Raw genomic sequence first — 21,378 nt, forward strand, 5'->3', positions numbered from 1 at the left:
AAGCTGTAACATACCCCTATCTGCTGAGCTGTGGGCAGTGGGACCAAATGAGAGCTGTGACACACCCCCATTCACTGAACTGCAGGCAGCAGGACTGAATAAGAGCTGTGACATGTCGCCATTTGCTGAGCTGCAGGCAGTGGGACTGAATGAGAGCTGTGACATGCCCTCATTTGCTGAGTTGCAGGTAGCAGGAACGAGAGACATTTCTTGGGGTCTCAGACCTTGGGACTCCCCAGGCAAAGCTGTAACACCCCTTGGGGCTCCGCAGTTGTTGGCATCTCCGAGTTTCTTAGTGCCACTGTGTTCCTCTCATTTAGACACTGATGCCTGAGGTGGAAGCAGGTCACAGCAGCACACCCGGTCCTGCCACTAGCTGAGTGTGGATCCCGTGGCTCAGGAGTTCAAGACAAGCCTGAGCAATATGGTGAGACCTCATCTCTACAAAAAAATTAAAAAAAAAATAGCCAAGCGTAGTGGTCACTGTACTCCAGACTGGGTGACAGAGTGGGAGCCTGTGCTCCCCTCCCCCCTAAAAAGAGGATGTCACATTAATTTACAATGTCTCTTTTAAAAATTTAACACAATGTTATCTTTTACTTGCTGAAGGAGCAGGGTTATGTCCTAAGGTTACATCAATTCACTGGGAAAAATATAACATCCAGTTCCAAAGTGTAACCAATTTGACCAAGAGGAATTTGATTCGGGTGCTGTTTCAAATTTTGCTTTGCAGAGTTCTTTCTTTGCACTTTTATGTTTTTTTCTTTTATTTTTAGTTGACATATAATAATTGTACATATTTATGGGATACAGAGTAATGTTTTGATACTTGTATACAACGTGTGATGATCAAATCAAAGTAACTGGGATATCCATCACCTCAAACATTGATCATTTCTTTGTGTTGGGAACATTCGAAATCCTCTCTCCTAGCTTTTTGAAGATATACATAAAATAATTCTTAACTATATTCAACCTATAGTGCTACAGAATGCTGGAACTTATTCCTCTTCTCTAGCTGTAACTTCGTATCCATTAACCAACTTCTCCCCATCCTCCACACCCCTCTACCCTTCCTATTGTGGGAAGTCAGGGACCCCGAACGGAGGGACTGGCTGAAGCCGCAGCAGAAGAACATAGATTGTGACTTCATGGACATTTATTAGTTCCCCAAAATTAATTCTTTTATAATTTCTTACACTTGGCTTTAGTGCAATCTCTGAACATAAATTGTGAAGATTTCATGGACACTTATCACTTCCCCAATCAATATCCTTGCGATTTCCTATGCCTGTCTTTACTTTAATCTCTTAATCCCATCATCTTCTTTGTAAACTGAGGAGTATATACGTCACCTCAGGACCCTGTGATGATTGCATTAACCGCACAAATTGTTTGTAGAGCATGTGTGTTTGAACAATATGAAATCTGGGCATCTTGAAAAAAGAACAGGATAACAGCAATGTTCAGGGAACAAGAGAGAGAAGATTTCTGGCCACTGGTGAGTCGGATGGAATAGAGCCATATTTCTCTTCTTTCAAAGGCAAATAGGAGAAATATTGCTGAATTCTTTTTCTGAGCAAGGAATATCCCTGAGAAAGAGAACACGCCCTGAGGGTAGGTCTATAGATGGCCCTGTTAAGGCGGCCACCTTTTATGGTAGATGCCAAAGGGATGAAATAAGCCCCGGTCTCCCATAGTGCCCCCAGGCTTATTAGGAAGAGGAAATTCCCACCTAATAAATTTTGGTCAGACAGGTTGCCTGCTCTCAAACCCTGTTTCCTGATAAGATGTTATCAATGACAATGCATGCTGGAAACTTCATTAGCAATTTTAATTTCACCCCATCCGGTGGTCCTGTGATCTCTCCCTGCCTCCATTTGCTTTGTGATATTTTATTATCTTGTGAAGTATGTGATCTCTGTGACCCACACCCTATTCGAGCACTCCCTCCCCTTTTGAAAATCGCTAATAAAAACTTACTGGTTTTACGGCTCGGGGAACATCATGGAAACTGCTGACATGTGATGTCTCCCCCGGACACCCAGTTTAAAATTTCTCTCTCATGTACTCTTTCCCTTTATTTCTCAAACCGAGATGCTTAGGGAAATAGAAAAGAACCAGTGTTAAATATCAGGGGTGGGGTTTTCCCCCAGTACTTTCCCAGCCTCTGATAACCACAATTTTACTCTCTACTTCTATGAGCTCTTTTTTTAAGCTTCCATATATGATTGGGAACAGGTGGTATTTATCTTTATGTGCCTGACTTACTTCACTTAACATAATGTCCTTCCAGTGTGAGGATTGAGGAGAGCAGACATTTTATTGTTCATCTCCATGTTGAGAATCAGAAATGTTCCCAATTAAAAAATGATTACAAATATGTTATATCAGGAACTGTGGCTTGCCTATGGGTCCTGGGTGGGCAAATAACTAATTTATATTCAATAGGAATGGGCTTGAAATTTCCTAGACCAAGATATGATTTGGCTATGTCTCCATCCAAATCTCATCTTGAATTGTAGTTCCCATAATCCCCACATGTCTTGCGAGTGACCCAGTGGGAAGTAAGCTAATCACAGGAGCAGTTACCATCGCGAGGTTCTCGTGATAGTGAGTTCTCACTAGATCTGATGGCTCTACAAGGAAGGGGCTTTCCCCATTGTTGCTCAGTTCTTCTCTTTCCTGCTACCATATGAAGAAGGACGTATTGGCTTCCTCTTGCACCATGATTGTAGGTTTCCTGAGGCTTCCCAAGCTATGCTGAACTATAAGTCAATTTAACCTCTTTCCTGGCCAGGCACAGGCTCATGCCTATAATCCCAGCACTTTGGGAGGCCGAAGTACCTGGATCACTTGAGTTCAAGACCAGCTGGGCCAACATGGTGAAACCCTACTAAAAATACAAAAATTAGGTGGGCATGGTGGTGCTTGCCTGTAATCCCAGCTGTGTAGGAGGCTGAGGCAGGAGAGTTGCTTGAACCCAGCAGGTGGAGGTTGCAGTAAGCCGAGATTGCACTGCTGCACACCAGTCTGGGCTACAGAGTGAGGCTATGTCTCAAAAAAACAAGACAAAACAAACAAAACAAAACCCCTCTCTTTCCTTTATAAATTACCCAGTCTGGAATATGTCTTTATTAGCAGTGTGAAAACAGACTAATACAGACCACAGGGGTGGGAAATCCATTCTTTTGGGCCAAGTAATCTTACTTTTCTTCTAATGTTCAGTGGATAGGCTGATGTCAAGCTTCAAATAGTGAATTATCATAAAGGAAGAAGAGTGGAGGGTGGTGCTGGGGGTAAGAGGTGCAGCACTAAGGCTATGTGGGTCTGATTTCCCAGACTACCTGCTCTGAGTGACACTTACCCAGGCTTGACTGGGCACCTCCTATGTCTTAGCCCCTGAATTAATCAGAGTGATTCCCTCCTGGGAACAAAAAGCAGATATTCTCTATCAGGGTCTCTTAATCTTTTCTGAGTACTGCCCCCACTGAGAGTCCAGTAGAAACTATGAATCTTCTCCCTACAAAAAAGCACTCATGTACGTTCAAACAAAATTGTTCTCAGTTTCCATGATGCTCTTAGATTAAAAAATTTACAAGGCCTCCTGTTTCTGGTTTCCGGGGCCCCACACAAGTGTGCTGGGTGGAGAGAAAAGCTCAGTGGTTTTTTTTTCTCTAACCCTGTTTGGTAAGTTCCCCTTTTAGCCCTGGCCTCTTTCTAGCCAGGCTCTCAACTGTCTCCTGCATTGCTGGGAAGTTCTGGAAGGAAGCATGGGCTCCAGAGGTTGGAATTGGTGTCTGGCTCTGGAATTGCTACTGCTGCCTCTGTCACTCCTGGCGATCAGCATTCAAGGTACTTTCTACCATCTGTCTGCCTGTGATTGTACACTGAAGGCATGATCAGTTGGGAAGGGGAGATGGGATGTAGTTCAACCCTAGAAGCCGGATCTGGTATCTGGAAAGCAGGTATTTCCATTCCAATACCATGGCCATGGCATGGTTGAGGAACCTTTCTTAGCACTGAAGGATTGAGCTTAATCTCCTTTCCCAAGAGGATGTGACCAAAACAGGACCCTGGGGAGAAGGAGAAGTAGGCTCCTCATATTTTGTCTCTTGGTTGGTGGTCCATGAAGTTGTGGAAAAGTGTGTTTTCATTTTGAATAAGAAGAAGCTCTACACTGACAGCTGCTGCATTTTATGCTCCGATACATTGTACTTCATTAGGCATTCTTTGAGACCTCTGTATATGTGAGGTGTTGTGTCCTGAGCCAAGGTAAATGATATTGTCATTGACCCAAAGAAAAGATAGATCAGAATTGTAGGAAGAAAAGCTTGGAAAGGATTGCTGTCTGGGGTCTCTGAATGAGGGTCTGAGAAGAGGCTGGAAGTGCGTCAGCAACAAGGGATCCTTAACACATCTGATTACTAAGAGTTAAAGTCCATTCCTCTGCCACAGCCTGTTCAGTCCCCGTCATGTGCCCAAGGGCTGAGCTAACTTTCCTTCTCCTGTTAGAGCTACCTCACCTTCTTTCTTCATCCAGTACCTGTCTTCTTATGCCAGCTGAGAAACAGTAGTGAAGCCTTTGACTTTCTTGTTATTCCCCCAAGTAAATACTCAAGTCTTTTTAATTTAAAGGGCTTTAATGCTCACCACTCCGAGTAAAACAGTAAAAAAGGAACAAGCATGCGGTAGTTACACCGTGGCATAAAATGATGATAGTTTGTAACTTTTAGGGACGTGAGGCAGAATGTGTGGAGGATAGGTGTCTCACATGCTCTGCCTCTCAGGTAGAATCCTTTGGTTCATGACTGTGTGAGTCTACTATGGGTTCTACTATGTGAGCTGTATGGGTTCTGTTGACCTAACTCAATGCATAGGACATTGGTATGGCCTTGGGAGTGGGGACGGATGTGAAGTATTCATCTAACTATTGGGAAAAACAGGGTTGCCAATGAGAACTGGAATATTTCAGGACTTTCTCTTGGCATACTGAAAACATCCTGACTGTTGGTGGTTCTCTGACTTCTTTTCTAGGCTTCATCTTGGTCATGTATTCTTCTTTGAAACACGCAGACCACACCTGATTATGTTATCCTTTGAATGGATAATATTGGTTTTGATGAGGTTAGGTTATCTATTTCTATAACCTAGGTTAGTAAAATACAAATTAAGCACTTACTGGGTGTCAGACATTGTGCTAGGCATTTTGTATACTTTTTCATTTAACTTTCATTAGAAAATAGCGAGGTGGCTATTATTATCTACATTTTTCAGATGAGAATACTGTCTTTCAGAGAGATTGAGAAATCCTCCTAAGGGCACACAGGTCTAACTTCCAAACCATTTTATTACGATTATGCCTTTCCTAGACTAAGGCCAGAGAATCTTGATGAAGGTCAATGTGCCTAAATCTCTTAATTTTACTGTTTGCCTTAAAAGAGGTGTTTTCTCTTACCTCTGGTTTATGTACATGCCTTCTTTCCACCTCGATTTCCCTCCCTCCTCCCCTCTCCCTGCCTCTCTTTTAGGCATCTGTTTTCATGTGACTTCTTCCTGGCCTGTCTGCTTGTGACTGTGTTCTGAAGGCATGGTCAGATTGGAACCTGAGGCTCCAGATTATGGTTTGTGAATTGCTTGATTGATCATCTGTTTCCTTGAACTTTATGAAGACAGAAACCACGTGCAGTGTTGTGCTGCTGCACTTAGCACAGGCCTGGAGTGTGGCATGTGCTTGATAAATAATTGTTACACAAATGCATGAACAACTTCAAAAAGCTTCCTTTTGGATGACACATCCATATCTTCCTGAAAGTGCAAGTAGTTTTCTCCTCTGCAGTAAGGGATGCTTCTGTGGAAAAGTTTGAGAAGCACTTTTAGCTCTCTTCTTCCTTCTCTCCTCAGATTTGGGTTTCTCAGCTCTTCGGTTTCAAGGCAATGATTCAGGGCATGCTCCACAACTAGCCAACTCCCCATCTGTCCACAACACCTAGCAGGGTGAAGTAGAAGGAGTATTGTACTAGAAATGAGATGACCTGTGTTCTATCTGGTTCCATGCTGCGAGATTTTCAACAAATCATTAAAGCTTCCTGAGGCTCAGCTTCCTCAGCTCTATAATGGGTATAATAATCTGTTCCTCTTTTCTTCAAGGGGTTGCTATTAAGATCAAATCAAATAAAAAATGTGCAATTGCTTTGCATTTGTGACACACACACGATCTGATACAGATGAAAGCCTGGAAAGAGCATCAGTAAATTCCTACGCCCCAAATACTCACCTGAGCCCAAGACCAGAACTTCTATCTCTTAAACATCTTCTCTAGACTTTCCAGACACATGTCTAAAACTTAACTCATCATCTCTATTCCTGCTATGTATTGCTATTTAACAAGCTGCCACAATACTGTGGCTTAAAATAATAACAATGATTTACTTTGCCCACAGATCTGGGGGAAGACTGTTCATCCTGTCTCATTTGGTGCTTTTCATGTGCTTGCAATCACATTATGGTGTGGCCTAGAGTCATGCAAGGCTCTTCACTCACAGGGCTACTGCCTGAACTGAGGGAGGCTCAAAGAGCTGGGTGGCTGGTACCACCCAGTGGAAGCCTCCCAGAGTTGGTGTCCCAAGAGAAACAGGCAAATGCTGCATAGTCTTTTCTAAGCTAGCTTTGCAGTTCACACTTCCGGTGTATTCCATTCATTGAAGCCATCACCAAGCCTACTCAAGTTCAAGGGGAAGGGGCACAAAGTCCATCACTTGATGAAAGGACTGTCAAAAAATTTACAGACTTTAAAAAAAAAAAAACCTACTACAATCCTTCTTCCCCCAAAACATACTGCTCCTCCACTGTTCCCCACCTCTATAAATGACATCTCCACTTGTCCGGTTGCTCAGGCCAGAATTCCAGAAATCACCCTTGATTCTTTTATTTCCCTTGCTTCTCATGCCCAATGAGTAAGTCCTGTTAATTCTACTTTCAAAAATACCTCTCAAATATGTACAATTCCATCCACCCCCATGCTATCTATCTTAGATCGAGCCACCATTTTCTCTTATCACCAATTTCCACAATGATGCACTATCCTAACTTCTCTATTTACTGCACTCTCTCTAGATAACCTATTCTCCACCCTGCTGTTGGTATACATTTTCTAAAATGGTTCTCTGTTTACTTCACTCTTCTGCTTAAAATCTTCAGTAGCCACTGTGGGAAATGAGAAAGCAGAAGCTGTGAGCGTAAAGTTCACATTTCATAATAAGCTCACTTCCTGCCCTCCTTAGTCTATGTTTTGCCAGTGAGCTACTTCCTGTTCCATCAATGAATCTCATTTTGGTGTTTCTGAGCTTTTGATTCTTTTCCCGTTTTGTTGGACTATTCACTACCACCAGTCCTCATCTTTCCCTGGTTTCATCCCACTTAGACTAATTCCTTTTGCAGAAGCCATTCTCAACCCCCAAATTCAAGTGATGTGCTCCCTTTTATATGCTTTCTAAGCATTCCATATTTTCCTTTTCCTCACACTTATCATCAGTAGTGAAGCATCTGATTAATTGTGTGGATTCACTGGAATGAAGCTCAGGGAAGGAGCTGCATCTGTCTATTGTATGCATACAGAGTCAAGCACATAGTACCTGCTTACTGCGTAGTAATTAGATGAGTGAATACATGAGGAAGTTCATGTATGCATGTATGCATGGAGGGATGGGTGGATGGAGGGAGGAAAGAAGCAAAGGAAAGAGGGAAGGAATAAATGTTGTCATTGTTTCAGTCAAGCTGGGATCTCAGAGTAGCTCTTACTGGCCCTGATAAATTCTTTCTCACATTTCCCAGTGGCTATTTCAAACTTTCACCCTATCCTCAAGGCCCCTTACCTCAGTCCTCTGACCTCTCAGCAAGGTATGTGCCTCCTTCTTTGCAGAAGAAATGGAAACTAGAGACCATTAGGCAGGAGGCCCTTCAACTTCCTGCCCACTATCTTCAAACTAGAAACTTTTCTCCACCACCAGCTGTCTTTCCTCCTCCTCTTTTCCTTCACAGGATGAAGTATCCCTCGTCCCAGCCAAGACCTGTGCCATCAACTCTGCTCTGAGCCCCCCTAGCCCAGGCTCATCAAACACCTCCCTTCTCTTCATGTCTTTCCTCCACTGAATCCTTTCCTTGGCTTACCTTAGCTTAAGTCTTTCCATCTTTGAATAACACTAAGAACAAAAACAAAATACTCTCTACTTTTTCATGACCTTTTACATAATGCCCTACCATTCTTTTTCCCATTCAAATTGCAATGTCTGAAGAGAAGAGTCTATTTTTATTGTTTCTCCTTCCTCACCTTCAAATTGCATTGCAGTGTTGCCCACTGAACTCATTATAGTTCCCATCTCAAAACATAGTAGCCTACTTAGCTTCTCACCAAGACACAAACCTAGGGTCTTAGTAGCTATTGCAAAATTACTTCCTAAAAAGGTTTGTACAGGCTTGTTAAATATTTAATCTTATGAGAGAGCACCAGGTAACTCTGTCTCCACATCTTTAACACCCATCTTCTTTTCTTCCTTAAGAATTTTACTGGAAGCCGTGTGTTTGTTTTTATTATTTTTATTTTTCTCAATATACAAGAAAACCAAAGAAGTCAACCATGTGTCTTGTTTTTTTTTTTTTGGAGTAACCAGAACTTACTCTTTAAAACCTTTCTCTTTCCTGGGGAGACTCTTTGATATGGGATTATGACTTCCTTTGATCTGAATTTTTTCCCTTTACAATTCTGTTTTTCTACAGACAAGAAACATGGGTGGGCACAGGCAGGATCTGGTTCTATTTGTTCTTTTTTTTAAAAGCGAAAGTGAGTCTATTAAGAAAGTAAAGGAATAAGATCCAACTTTGTTACTTTATCCCAACCATCCAGACATATCACCAAATACTTCCTGTTAGAATTAAATCAAAATAGTGGTTTTTTAAAAGGTTGCTTCACCTACTTCCTAAAAGATGGAATTGTTAAGAAGGCAAATCCAGATTTTATCAGCAGTTAATCACTTCTTTATTTCTTAATAAGAAGTTACAGCCAACCATCAGGACAGCCTTTTTGGAATTGTTACACATGGGTGGTTAAGGAGGGAGGGAGGAAAGATACAATATTGTATGCGTACCTGTCATCAGCACTCATAATATACTGAAATGGGTTGGGCATGATGGCTCACGCCTGTAATCCCAGCACTTTGAGAGGCTGAGGCTGAGGTCAGGAGTTTGAGACTAGCCTGACCAACATGATGAAACCCCGTATCTACTAAATACAAATAATTAGCCAGGCGTGGTGGTGGTGTATGCCTGTAATCCTAGCTACTTGGGAGGCTGAGGCAGGAGAATTGCTTGAACCTGGGGGACAGAGGTTGCAGTGAGCCAAGATTGCACCACTGCACTCCAGCATGGGTGACAAGAGTGAAACTCCATCAAAAAATTATATATATAAATGATCTGTCTGGTGTTACTACCTGCCTCTGTCATCAGACAGTGGATTTTTTTTTTTTTTTTTTTTTTGTTGAGACGGGGTCTCACTCTGTCGCCCAGGCTGGAGTGCAGTGGCCAGATCTCAGCTCACTGCAAGCTCCGCCTCCCGGGTTTACGCCATTCTCCTGCCTCAGCCTCCCGAGTAGCTGGGACTACAGGCGCCCGCCACCTCGCCCAGCTAGTTTTTTTTTTTTTTTTTTTTAGTAGAGACGGGGTTTCACCGTGTTAGCCAGGATGGTCTCGATCTCCTGACCTTGTGATCCGCCCGTCTCGGCCTCCCAAAGTGCTGGGATTACAGGCTTGAGCCACCGCGCCCGGCCGGATTGTGTTATCTTCCTGAGTGTATGAGACGTGCTGGGGAGTCTGCCAAGGATGACCTAGCTCAGTACTTCTCAACCAGGGTGAACATGGAAGAATTTTGTCCCTCAAGGGACATTTGGCAATATATAGATACATTTTTGGCTGTCACAACTGGACAAGTGTTACTGGCACCTAGTGGGCAGATACCAGGGATGCTGGCAAACATCTTACAATGCACAGAACAGCTCCCTACAAAAGCGAATTATATGGCCCAAAATGTCAATAATGTCAAGACTGAAAAACATTGATCTAGACTGCCTATTATGACCACTTCTGTTAATTCATGTGGAAACAAGTAACAGAAGGAGAATAAGTCAGGAATATGTCTAGTGATTTTAAAATCCTGGAAAGAATGTCCTCCTAGGCTGTATGCTCCAAGAAGCCAGATACTCTATCCACCTTGCTGACAGCAGAGTCTAGCACAGTGCCAAGCATATTGTGGTTGTGCGATGACTGTTGCTGGCTTGAACTGATTTTGTCAGAGGGATTATAGGACATGGGCTGGACCAATCAGAAGCACTGTAGAAATGAATGCCTAGGTATTTCTGAGTACAAACAAGGACAGGGTAAGCACTCAATAAACATTTGTTGAATAGATAGGTGAATGGTTGGAAAGCTGAATGAACAGGAACTTGAAAGTCCTGGGGACACAGATAAAAATCTTTTAGTGGTTGAGAATGTTTTGGAAATGGTGGATATGTGGAAAGTGAACAGCTAGTATACATTATGTTGAAGAGTACAATTGAGTTTTTGTGTGGCAGCATAGACACCAGAGTGATATAGGACATATTTCCTCTTCTCCTACCTTTAGTTTTTTTTATACTGCTCTTTTTTAGGCTTTGTATACATTTTCTAAGTTCTCTCTCCACAAAAAAAGCCAATAGACCTCACTTCATCTTGTACCTTGTCCTTATCATCTTTTTTTTCTCCTTACCTTAACCAAACCAGGTTTTAAAAAATACCCCAAGGCTTATACAATTTGGAGTATTCTCAAGAAAAAGAAAAAGAAAAGAACAAAACTAAATACAAATAGGAACAAAAATAAATTCAATTAGAACAACAAAAAAAGAAATCCCAGGGAATTAGTACAAGTTTAAAAAATACAAATTCTACTCAGATCATGACAGCAGAAAATATAGCACCATATTTTTAGTTAATGAAATGCCTTCATGCTTCCATAATACTTTGCTACTGAATAGCTCTGGCTGCTGTTCACTTCCAACCTGCTTTCTCCTCTGCATCCCACCTGCAGCCCAATTGCAACGTGTCCACGGCCATTGCCGGTGAGTCAGTGCAGAGGGCAGCAGGAATATTCCTGGATGTAATTACTTCACTGAAGTGGCTAGCAGGAACTTCCAAGAGTTTGCAACCCTCATACATGTATCCCACTAATCCCAACTAAGTAATTCCCATTTCTACTTCCCCTTAGCCAGATCTCAAAATGCCCATAACTGAGATGCCAACCAACAAAAGCAGAAATGTGATGAAGGGGATATTGTAGTAGACAGAGGCTGTGGTCTAATTATTTGTGTTTAAGATATGTTTTGTAAAATGGATTCCATGAATACACTGCTAGGGCTCCTCCAGGGCCGTCCAAGAAGCCCCGAAGCTTCAGCTTCATCACTTTCACAGGAAATCTGCCTCTGATCCACACTTTGTGAAATGATAGTTTAAACAGTCTCCACTTTCTTACCTTCCAATAACTTGCTTCTAAATATATTGTAAATGCACACACAAGACATGAGCCGTTTTTACAGGAACACTTTTTTTTTTTAACAGGACAAAACATTGTTAAAGCTAAAATGTCACCATCTACTCTCCCCAATCCCACTCCCTCTCTGACTGTGTCTCTCAACATCCAATCCCCTTGCTCACTCCACACTACCCACTCACTGCCTCCTTGCTGTTGTTTACGTATGGCAGGCAAATCCCTGCCCCAGGGCCTTTGCTCTGGCTCTTTCCTCTATCTGGGTCCCTCTTACCCCATATATCCTCTTGGCCACCTCTCTCCTCCAAGTCTTTGCTCAGATGTGACCTACTTATCATCTTATAAATGAAGTTCACCCTTTTACCCCTACCAGTACTTGTGACTCCCCTTACCCTATTCTAGGTTTTCTCTTCTGTCATGGCAATTATCACCTCCTTACATACTATATAGTGTGTTCGGTTAGTGTGTTCATTGCTTACGTCTTTTCACCCCACTCTAACGCAAGCTCTGTTAAGGTAGGGATCTTTGCTGCTTAGTTCACTGATGTATCCCAAGTGTCTCAAATCGTGCCTGACAGATAGTTCTCAACAAATATTAGCTTTTAATCATCCTTTGGCTTACCTTAGTGGTCATCTGCCCCGAAGAGATTTTTCTTAGTATTTTCTCAATTTTCTTTTTTTTTTTTTTTTTTTTTTTTTTTTTTTTTTTTTTTTTTGAGACGGAGTCTCGCTCTGCCGCCCAGGCTGGAGTGCAGTGGCCGGGTCTCAGCTCACTGCAAGCTCCGCCTCCTGGGTTTACGCCATTCTCCTGCCTCAGCCTCCCAAGCAGCTGGGACTACAGGCGCCCGCCATGTCGCCCGGCTAGTTTTTTGTATTTTTTAGTAGAGACGGGGTTTCACCATGTTAGCCAGGATGGTCTCGATCTCCTGACCTCGTGATCCGCCCGTCTCGGCCTCCCAAAGTGCTGGGATTACAGGCTTGAGCCACCGCGCCCGGCCTATTTTCTCAATTTTCTATCCCTACCCTCCGGATAGGAATACATTCCCATAGCCCACTGTGTTTATTGTCAGGACTCAGAAAACAGTGCCCCAAAATCATGGCCTCAGAAGCAGCCTCAGAAGTGAAAGTTTTTCCCTGACCTTCTCCTGCCCTCCTGTCTATCAGTCCCATTCTCCCCTAGGCTAGCCATAGACACTGGAATCCCTCTTTCCCAAGGCGGGCCATAGAAGCCAAAACCCCTTTTCCCCCAAGCCAGCTATAAAACTTAAATATACCACCCTAACTTTCCTTGAGCCTTTCTATGTAAAAAAAAAAAAAAAAATTATCTGACCTATCTTGTTTAATTGTGAATCATAAGACCCCCATTCTAGAGAGGCCTGCCCCACATGCAGGAGGAAGGAAGGAAGGAATCTGGCACACAGAGGCCAAGCAGAATCTAGACAGACAGGCCTTGCTGGGTTTCCCCCAAACAGTCTATTGGCATTCGATCATACCCTTTTTGTCCAATCATATTTCTCCATGACTGTCCATTCTTTGTTGAACCTAAGCATAAAAATGAACAATTTGCCCTAGACTGCTTAGTTTTCATTGGAAGTCCATTCATTCCACAGGCTCTGCTTACACGTTAATCTGTATGCCTTTCCTCCTTAATCTGCCTCTTGTCAGTGATTTTTGGCAAACTTTCAGAAGGGGGAGGGGAAGCTTTCCCTTGGTCCCCACATTACCTTTATTGTAGTCATCAAGATAATATATTAGGATTATTGGTTTGTGTGTCTGTCCTCCCACATTGGTGTACTAAATATTTTTAAATAGAATAATGTACTTTTTATGTCTATGCCTCTAGGGACTAACAAAATGCTTACTGAGCTAGGAATAGACAGGAAACACAAGACCAGAGAGGAGATATGACTTGTCATCAGTTTACTTGAAATCCTACTGGTATGAGAGTAAGGGAGAGAGCCAGGCCCAACCTCAGTTGGCCTTACTCAATTCTTTTATTTCTGGGGACAGTACTAGATGAATTATAAGCAACACCCCCTTCCCCCATGCCCACTTTTCAAGCTCCAACTTTTCTTGAGTTCCTGAGCAGGAGACCTGGACTTCCAGTGAAAACCATACTCGCTTCTTCTAAGCAGAAATCCCTTCCTTCTCGCCTGTTCCACCAGCCCAGGCTATACCCTAGGCCTCTCAGCAACACTGCCTTCTCTGTGTCAGGTCTCACTGTGACTCTCATTGGCAGGTTACTTGGTACATATGACCGTGGTCTCCAGCAGCAATGTTACTCTGAACATCTCTGAGAGCCTGCCTGAGAACTACAAACAACTAACCTGGTTTTATACTTTCAACCAGAAGATTGTAGAATGGGATTCCGGAAAATCTAAGTACTTTGAATCCAAATTTATAGGCAGGGTCAGACTTGATCCTCAAAGTGGTGCACTGTACATCTCTAAGATCCAGAAAGAGGACAACAGCACCTACATCATGAGGGTGTTGAAAAAGAATGGGAATGAGCAAGAATGGAAGATCAAGCTGCAGGTGCTTGGTGAGTCAGGGGAGCCAAAGGGCAAATCCCCACTCCAGTGGCCCTGGATGGACCACTGTGGCTTCCTGGCAGGCATGGGGCACTCTCGGGGAGGAGGAGAGGAAAACCTCAGGACAGGTTTGATTCGTTTTTCCTTGATCCAATTCTGTTTGGGAGTGAGCCTAGGTCAACAGACCCCCAAATTAACAATCTTAGGACATTTAACATCTCTTCTGAAATTAGTGAGTCTAAGCTTTGAAGAGAAGGAAAACTAGAGATGTTTCCTATTTCCTTCATTTTGTCCTGTGGTCATCCTAAATCAGCTCAGCTCATCTTAATTATATCTCTGAAATTAGGCTTCACTGGACTTAAGATAAAAGAGAATGTATTAATATAAAGAATGGGGCAGGAGTTATTAGGAGAATTTTTCAACTTTCATAATGGGTGGGACAAAAAAACTTCCACTCATAGCTCCAGTCTAACCAGTTTATATTGAATAGGGACTAGGACATTATACTTGGAGCCAGACAGACTTGGGTTCAAAACTCTGGTCAGTTGCTGACTAGCTGTGCAACCTTGAAAAAAGATCTTCACATCTCTGTGCCCATATTAGGTAAGACTCTTTTGATAGCAAGTAACAGAAACTAATCCAATGTACCTTTACCAAAAAAGAAGAATTTAGTTTAAGAAACTGGGGCTATTCAAAGCAATTAAAAGAGCTAGGAAGGGCTGAAGGGGAGAAGATTGAAAACCAGGGTCAAGCTAGAACCCCTAGCTTCAGGAATCTGTGGACTGTGCCTATGGATTTGGATTCCTGCCATTTTACACATGTTATCTCTCAAAGCTTAGACTTTTGCTCCTCTGAGTTTCAATTCTCAGGGCAATTTAAAGACAGAGAAACTGATAGTCCCAATTTAGTTCAAGTATGTGTACCTGATCTAAACAATTATGGTGAAAGGGTCAGATTATAAGGCAGAAACATGGATATGGGGAGAGTTCCAGCGGTTCGGGTATGCAATTCTTGTAGAAGAGTGGGGCTAAGTGTCCAAGAGTGGTGCTCCCTTGAGAGCCTTGGGTTCTTCATCATATTATGAGAATAATTCTACTTACCTTTTAGGATGTTATTAGTATCAAAGTAGATAAGGAAAGTGAAAACGTGTTTTAAAATGTCAAAACGTGCAAATGAAGAGTGTTGTATACATTCAAGTTCCACCAGCCAGACAGTCCCTGATCCAAGCAGTCAGATTCCCTTTTCACTCTTCTTCCATGTCATATGGGCTGAAAATTCAGAAAGTCCTGGGAACAAAAATATTCAAGGTCTCTTACAGTGGTTTTCTGGTTAACATGCTCTACAAGATTTTTTTTTTTAAAGCCCTAATGTGTATCATTTACCAACTTTGTAATTTCTGTGGTTTAAATACCACTATCACAGTTGATTTCAATAAACTAATGGTTTCACAAAAAGCTTGCAACATTTCTGAGTACTTAAAAATCCACAAACTGTCTTGGGCTTCAGCACACCCTGCCTGAGGGTGAGATTTCCAGGATGTGGTTAGCAGAAAAAAAATGGTCCTCTGGTCCAGACCAAGCATTTCTGACAGCTCGTAGCGAGCATCTTGGAGCTGGACAACCCAAGCTGGCTCAATTAATTCTATCAGCAAAGTGTCCAGTGGTATGCTGATCACCATGGGAAATGCAGAAGTAGTGTAAGATATGAGGCCAGAACACAGGAAATGATGAAAACCAGGATAAAAATTGCTCAATTAAAGCATGTAGGGGAAGTCCAGTCAACTTTTATCTCCTCTGTAGTCTGAGCAATCTCTTAGCAATCTGAGATCAGCTTCACAGAGGAGACAAAACCAGAGTTCTAGAGACCAGATTGGTAGAGCTTCTAGAGCCTCTCCACACATACAAACAAGAGACAAGCTCTGATCTGGTCAATATTTTAATCTTATGGGGTTTGAGCTGCATTGATTCTGCAGATGTTTTGCCCTTGACCAGAATGAAAAGATCTCAGAGGACTGCAGGCAAACCAGCTTTAGCCAAGGAAAGACCAGATGCAGGGACTATCTCTCATTCTCTCTGGCAGCAGTACAACAATAATAAATGGTAAAATGACCTCTAGAATGTATGTAATACTTACATTCTGCAAAAAGCAATTATCCATGACAGGTGCCATTTTATCTGTACTAGCATTGTGTGATGAGGTAGAGTCAGTTTACAGATGACAGCAAGGGGGTTAACTACCTTGCCTAATGTCACTCCACTAGAGTCAAGTCCAGGACCCAGACTGGTCTCACTCCAAAACTAGTGTTTCTGTGCCTGCTTGCCTCCCTTCCTTTCCCTTCCCTTCCCTTCTTTCCTTTTTCTCTTTCTCTTTCTTCCTTTCTTTCTTCTATTTTTTTTTTTTTGAAGGTCTTCTTCTTCACCTTTTTGAAGGTCTGCTGGAATGCAGGGGTACAATCATAGTTTATTGCAGCCTCGAACTCCTGGGCTACAGCAATCCTCCTACCTCAGCCTCCTGAGTATCAGGGACTACAAGTGCACACCACCACACCTGGCTACTTTTATTTTCTATTTTTTTTTGTGAAAACTGAGTCTCTCTATGTTGCCCAGGCTGGTCTCTAACTCCTGGCTGCAAGCAATCCTCCTGCCTCAGCCTCCCAAAGTGCTGGGATTACAGGTGTCAGCCACTGCACCTGGCTGTGTTTTATCCTTTCTATCTCATAACCACTTCATTCATTCTTTCACGAGATACTTATAGAATCCCTGCCGTGTGGCAGGGATTGTGCCAGACATGGAGATATCAAAGCTAGCAGACCAATCTGTTTGTCACAATTGACATGGCTGGAAGTTACATGAAGTTCTTCTCTGTAGCTCTGCCAGAGTCTAGAAGGTTGGCACCTGCACTGGATGGTTGTGTAAAGGACTTTGCCACGCACAGGCAGGTACCTCTTACCTTAGGGCTCTTGCCGAATCTGAACCCGATAATTCTTGAGAGACAGACCAGTCAAGGTGCCTGCCATGAACCATTGCTAGAGAAGTGTCCCTGAGCATCACAGACAGTTGGTATACTAAGTTTGATCCCAGCAATTCTCTGGGCTATTCGTTCAGGCTCACACATGATCATAACCCCATTAGTTCCCAGAGCATATAATGGACTCTGGCGCCCCCTCCAGGACCCAGCTTAGCTTCACTGCCTAGGAGCAGCGCTTGCAGTCTGTGAGGCCTCAGGAGGTCAAGGCTGCTCACTGGCTCCCTCTGTAGAACTTCTTCTTCATGACTCTGCCTCCTGGGGCACTCAGGCCCCTTCCCTGGGTCCCTTCGTTCTTTGTTAGCTAAACCTTCACAGCATGAATGCCTCACTGTCTCATAACATCCTCCTCACTTTCAGACCCTGTACCCAAGCCTGTCATCAAAATTGAGAAGAGAGAAGATGTGGATGACAACTGTTATCTGAAACTGTCATGTGTGACACCTGGCGAGTCTGTAAACTACACCTGGTATGGGGAACTCCCGAAGGAGATCCAGAACAGTGTGCTTGAAACCACCCTTAAGCCACACAAACACTCCAAGTGTTATACTTGCCAAGTCAGCAATTCCGTGAGCAGCGAGAATGGCACGGTCTGCTTCAGTCCACCCTGTACCGTGGGTAAGAAGGATCCCTGGGAGCTGAGGGAGGCACAGGGTAATTGGAGTTCTGTTGAACGAAGAAAGGCTGGGGGTTCTATGCAGCCTCCTTGCACGGTGTTGTGGTCAATCCCTAAGGTGTCTGGGAGAGCTGGGAGATGTGGGTTCTGCCGCCAGCTCTACCACCAACTCCCAGCCAGCTCACCTCACCTTCATGGGACTCAGTGTTCTCACCTGCAAAGGACGTTTGACAGAGATCTCTGATGCTCCTCTTTCCTCTCCCGGTATAACAAAGCATAGTCCTGACACCTGAGGCCAGGGTCATCGTAGAGCAGTCTGAAACATCAGGGTGAGCAAGGAGAAAGAAGGGCAAGTGGGCAAGCAGCTGTCTAGAGGAGCTTCATTCGACAGCCAAAGTCAGCCAAGGAAAGAGGGACCGAGGTCATTAGACAGCCAAAGTCAGCTAAGGAAAGAGGGACTGAGGAAATGGGCCTGAGAGAGGCCATAGAGGAGGCGTGACAGCCTGGCTTCAGGCGAAGCTTCTCCTCCTCAGGCTGATGTTCCTAGGTGAAGTTAGGAAGCCAAATTCCCCTGTCTCCTGGGAAGATCCACTCATTGGAGTGTCACACCTGCTCCAGATCAGGCCTACACTGGTGCTAGCATGGGACAGCTAAGGCTGTGGGTTTTAGAGTCAGTCACAGCTGAGATCACTTCTAGGACTGTCACTTACTAGCTAAACAAGTTTCTTAGCTTCCCCAAGTCATGTTCTTCCTAAATAAAGGACAAAATAACAGTTCTTATCTCGTGCTAAGGATTCAATGAGACAAGACATGGAACCTGCCTATCACAGTGCTTGACAAGTCCTTAATAAGCAGGAACTAAATGAGATGCAGTCTCTTAGAGTTTTGGGGACCCCTTAATAAACTTGGATCAGTATCTCCAGCACTCTGGGCCCCCTACCCTCCACAATCCCGAAGTCAGATTCCTGAGCCCTGGCGTACACATTCTTCTAGAATAACTCAGACCTGAGGTGCTCACCTTCACCTGTGACCCCTGTCATGCCCAGTCAGCAGGGATTCTGGCCTCTGAGAAAGTTGCTGTTTCGTGGTCTTCCTGGGCTCTCTCTATGCTCCTCATCTGCACTGATTTCTTTATCTCTACTCTCACATGTGGACTACGGAGCCTGCATCCCTAAGGTGTCTGGGAGAGCTGGGAGATGTGGGTTCTGCCGCCAGCTCTTCCTTATTCTTCCTAACTCACTGGAGTTAGGAGCAGCCTCTCCTGATATGCCCTGTTCTTCTGCCACCATAGAGCCACTGTGACAGTTTGGTGTTTGACCATGAGAACACAATTTAGCTGGTGGTTCCAACACCACCTTCATATCAATATCACATCCTGAGATCCAGAAAAAGGCAGAAGCACATTCCCTGTCCTCTATAAAATGGGTGTGACTGTTCATCCGAAGAGCAGATAAAAGCAATAATAAATCCATTTTCTTTTTGGAAGGGTAAAACCCATCTGTCAGTTTTTAGTCACCCAAATTATCCTAGAAAGCGCCCTCAAACTCCCTTCCCTATTGTATCACTCATTCCTTTTTTGTTTTGATTTTCTCCAGCTCAGCCCTGCCCCACCCCAGCATCTAAGTTTTCCTTCCATCCTCTTTCTTTTTCTTTCCTTTTCTGTCTTCCTTTCCCTTCCCTTCTTCTTTCTAGCTAGTGCAGATACGTAGTGGGGTGGAGAAACAAGGAAAGGAAGTGATCCTTTTCTCTCTAAAGTCAGTTGTGCATTGTATTATGTGGTCATCTGTCTGTACCTGAAGACCTACCCTACCTCGTTGATGTCCAGAGTAGGGCAGTGATGCTTTCCCAGGCCACAGATAGGTCAAGGTAACCTTTGAGCACAGGACCCAGCTAAGCCAGTGATATTTAAGGAATTTCTGCACTTTTTATACTTTATGTTTGGGGAGATTGAGGAAGAGAATGTCCCAGGGAAATAGGATGGGATTCAGGGAAGAAATTCATTCGGCTGTTCTGTGAGCTCCCACACCAGTGTCCACTAACCCTGCCCCTTCTCAATACATTAGTCAAGATACCTAAGTGTATAGGATTTTCTTGCTCTTTCAGCCCGGTCCTTTGGAGTAGAATGGATTGCAAGTTGGTTAGTGGTCACAGTGCCCACCATTCTTGGCCTGTTACTTATCTGAGATGAGCTCTTTTAACTCAAGTGAAACTTCGAGGCCAGAGGATCTTGCCCGTTGGTAACTTTGCTCCTCACCAGGACAGAAACTGTATAAGATGAGTGGAAGCATGCTGCTGAATTATCAACGAGGATTTTCAAGTTAACATTTAAAAACTGGCTATTATTTAATTTTATATCTCTTTGTGGTTTTCTAGTAAACTTATAGAGACATAGAGATACACACACGTTTTTCCCACCAAAAATTGTGACAACACCGTGAATGTTTTATTATTTTTTAAAAAAATAAACATTTGATATAATTGTCAACTAACTGAATTCCTGAAGTTGTCCCAAATCTGTCAGACAGTGCCTGCTCCATCAGCCGGGAGAAACTGGAATCTGGAAACATAGAGGGGAGAGTCTGGGGCCACTGGCTCCTGTGTGTCAACACAGCTGAGGAGCCAATTTGTGCTACCTCTGACCCTTATTCCAACATCGATGCCAAGCTTCCTGGGGTTCCAGCTCCCCTGCCAAGCCTTTGCCTCCTTTCCAATGGCTTGCCTTGCTCTAGCCCCTCTGAGGACCACTCTCCTTAAGTCTGCTGCAAACATAGGTTCAGGCTTGCTCCCTCAGAAGGAAGGATGCAGCTCTACCTCATAAGAAGCCTTCCTGCCCCACAGGCCTTGTGTAGGGAGCTGAGTTCTCTCTCCTCTTTTCCATTGACGCTGTGTGGGCAACTTTTCAACTCTCAGTTGCTTCATGGGATCCCAAAAAACCATCAGATCGACACAGTGGTCTCACCAGAGTTGTCCGCTATATGCAGGTAGGAGTCCCCAGGCCCACCAATGACATAACACCTGGGATTTTTGCTTAATGTCCCCTCCTCTAAGTCCTCTCATGTGCCTGGAGCTGAGAGAGTCACTACAGAATGCACTTCCCCTTCAGAAAAAACTGCCCGCCACAGACTGCTTGCCTTTAAAACCAGACCAGCCTCCCTAACCTCACTTGTGGCCCTTCCCTCCTCACCCCATCTCCTTGGTGATAGAGACGGTGCTGTGTGTGTTTGCCACACCTTCTCATTTTCCCCTGGGTGAGTGAAAAAACTCCTTTTCCCAGCTACTTTTGTGTTTAGCTGGAGCCATGTCATGAAATCTGCCCAAAAGAAAGTGGGTGGAATGGATATGGCAGGAGTGAAGGACTTCAGAAAGTGGGGCTACATGATGCAAGGAACTGCATCGGAGCCATTGTTTGGAAGGCAGCTGCCTGCCCTGCATTGCATAAGCATGATAAGAAAGGTAGGCTTTTTTCTTTTCCACAAGTCAACGTGGGCTCCCGAAGAAACCCACCACCCCAAGACCAGCCTGTAGTCCCATCCAAAATAACTTCTGAGCAGCCTGCATCCCCATCCAAACTCACTTCTGAGCAGCCTACATTCCCATCGGAACTCACTTAACTCACTTCTGAGCAGCCTGCATCCCATC

The 21,378-nt window shown here is 43.8% G+C and overlaps 1 protein-coding gene across 2 annotated transcripts; it reads left to right on the forward strand.

Moving 5' to 3' along the window:
* The first annotated feature begins 3,684 nt into the window (after positions 1–3,684).
* Positions 3,685–20,233, forward strand: CD48 (CD48 molecule). 2 transcript variants are annotated; one of them, XM_033197154.1, is made up of 4 exons: positions 3,688–3,855; positions 13,808–14,110; positions 17,484–17,741; positions 19,843–20,233. In XM_033197154.1, the coding sequence occupies exons 1-4, from the start codon at positions 3,774–3,776 to the stop codon at positions 19,920–19,922; spliced, it is 723 nt and encodes a 240-aa protein (XP_033053045.1). In that variant the 5' UTR covers positions 3,688–3,773; the 3' UTR covers positions 19,923–20,233. The 2 variants fall into 2 exon arrangements, with proteins under 2 accessions (XP_033053044.1, XP_033053045.1); XM_033197153.1 differs by lacking the exon at positions 19,843–20,233 and having other exon boundaries at positions 3,685–3,855; positions 17,484–18,520.
* Positions 20,234–21,378: the final 1,145 nt, after the last annotated feature.

This window comes from Trachypithecus francoisi, unplaced genomic scaffold, assembly GCF_009764315.1.
Source record: "Trachypithecus francoisi isolate TF-2019V2 unplaced genomic scaffold, Tfra_2.0 Lachesis_group5, whole genome shotgun sequence".
Lineage (NCBI taxonomy): Eukaryota > Metazoa > Chordata > Mammalia > Primates > Cercopithecidae > Trachypithecus > Trachypithecus francoisi.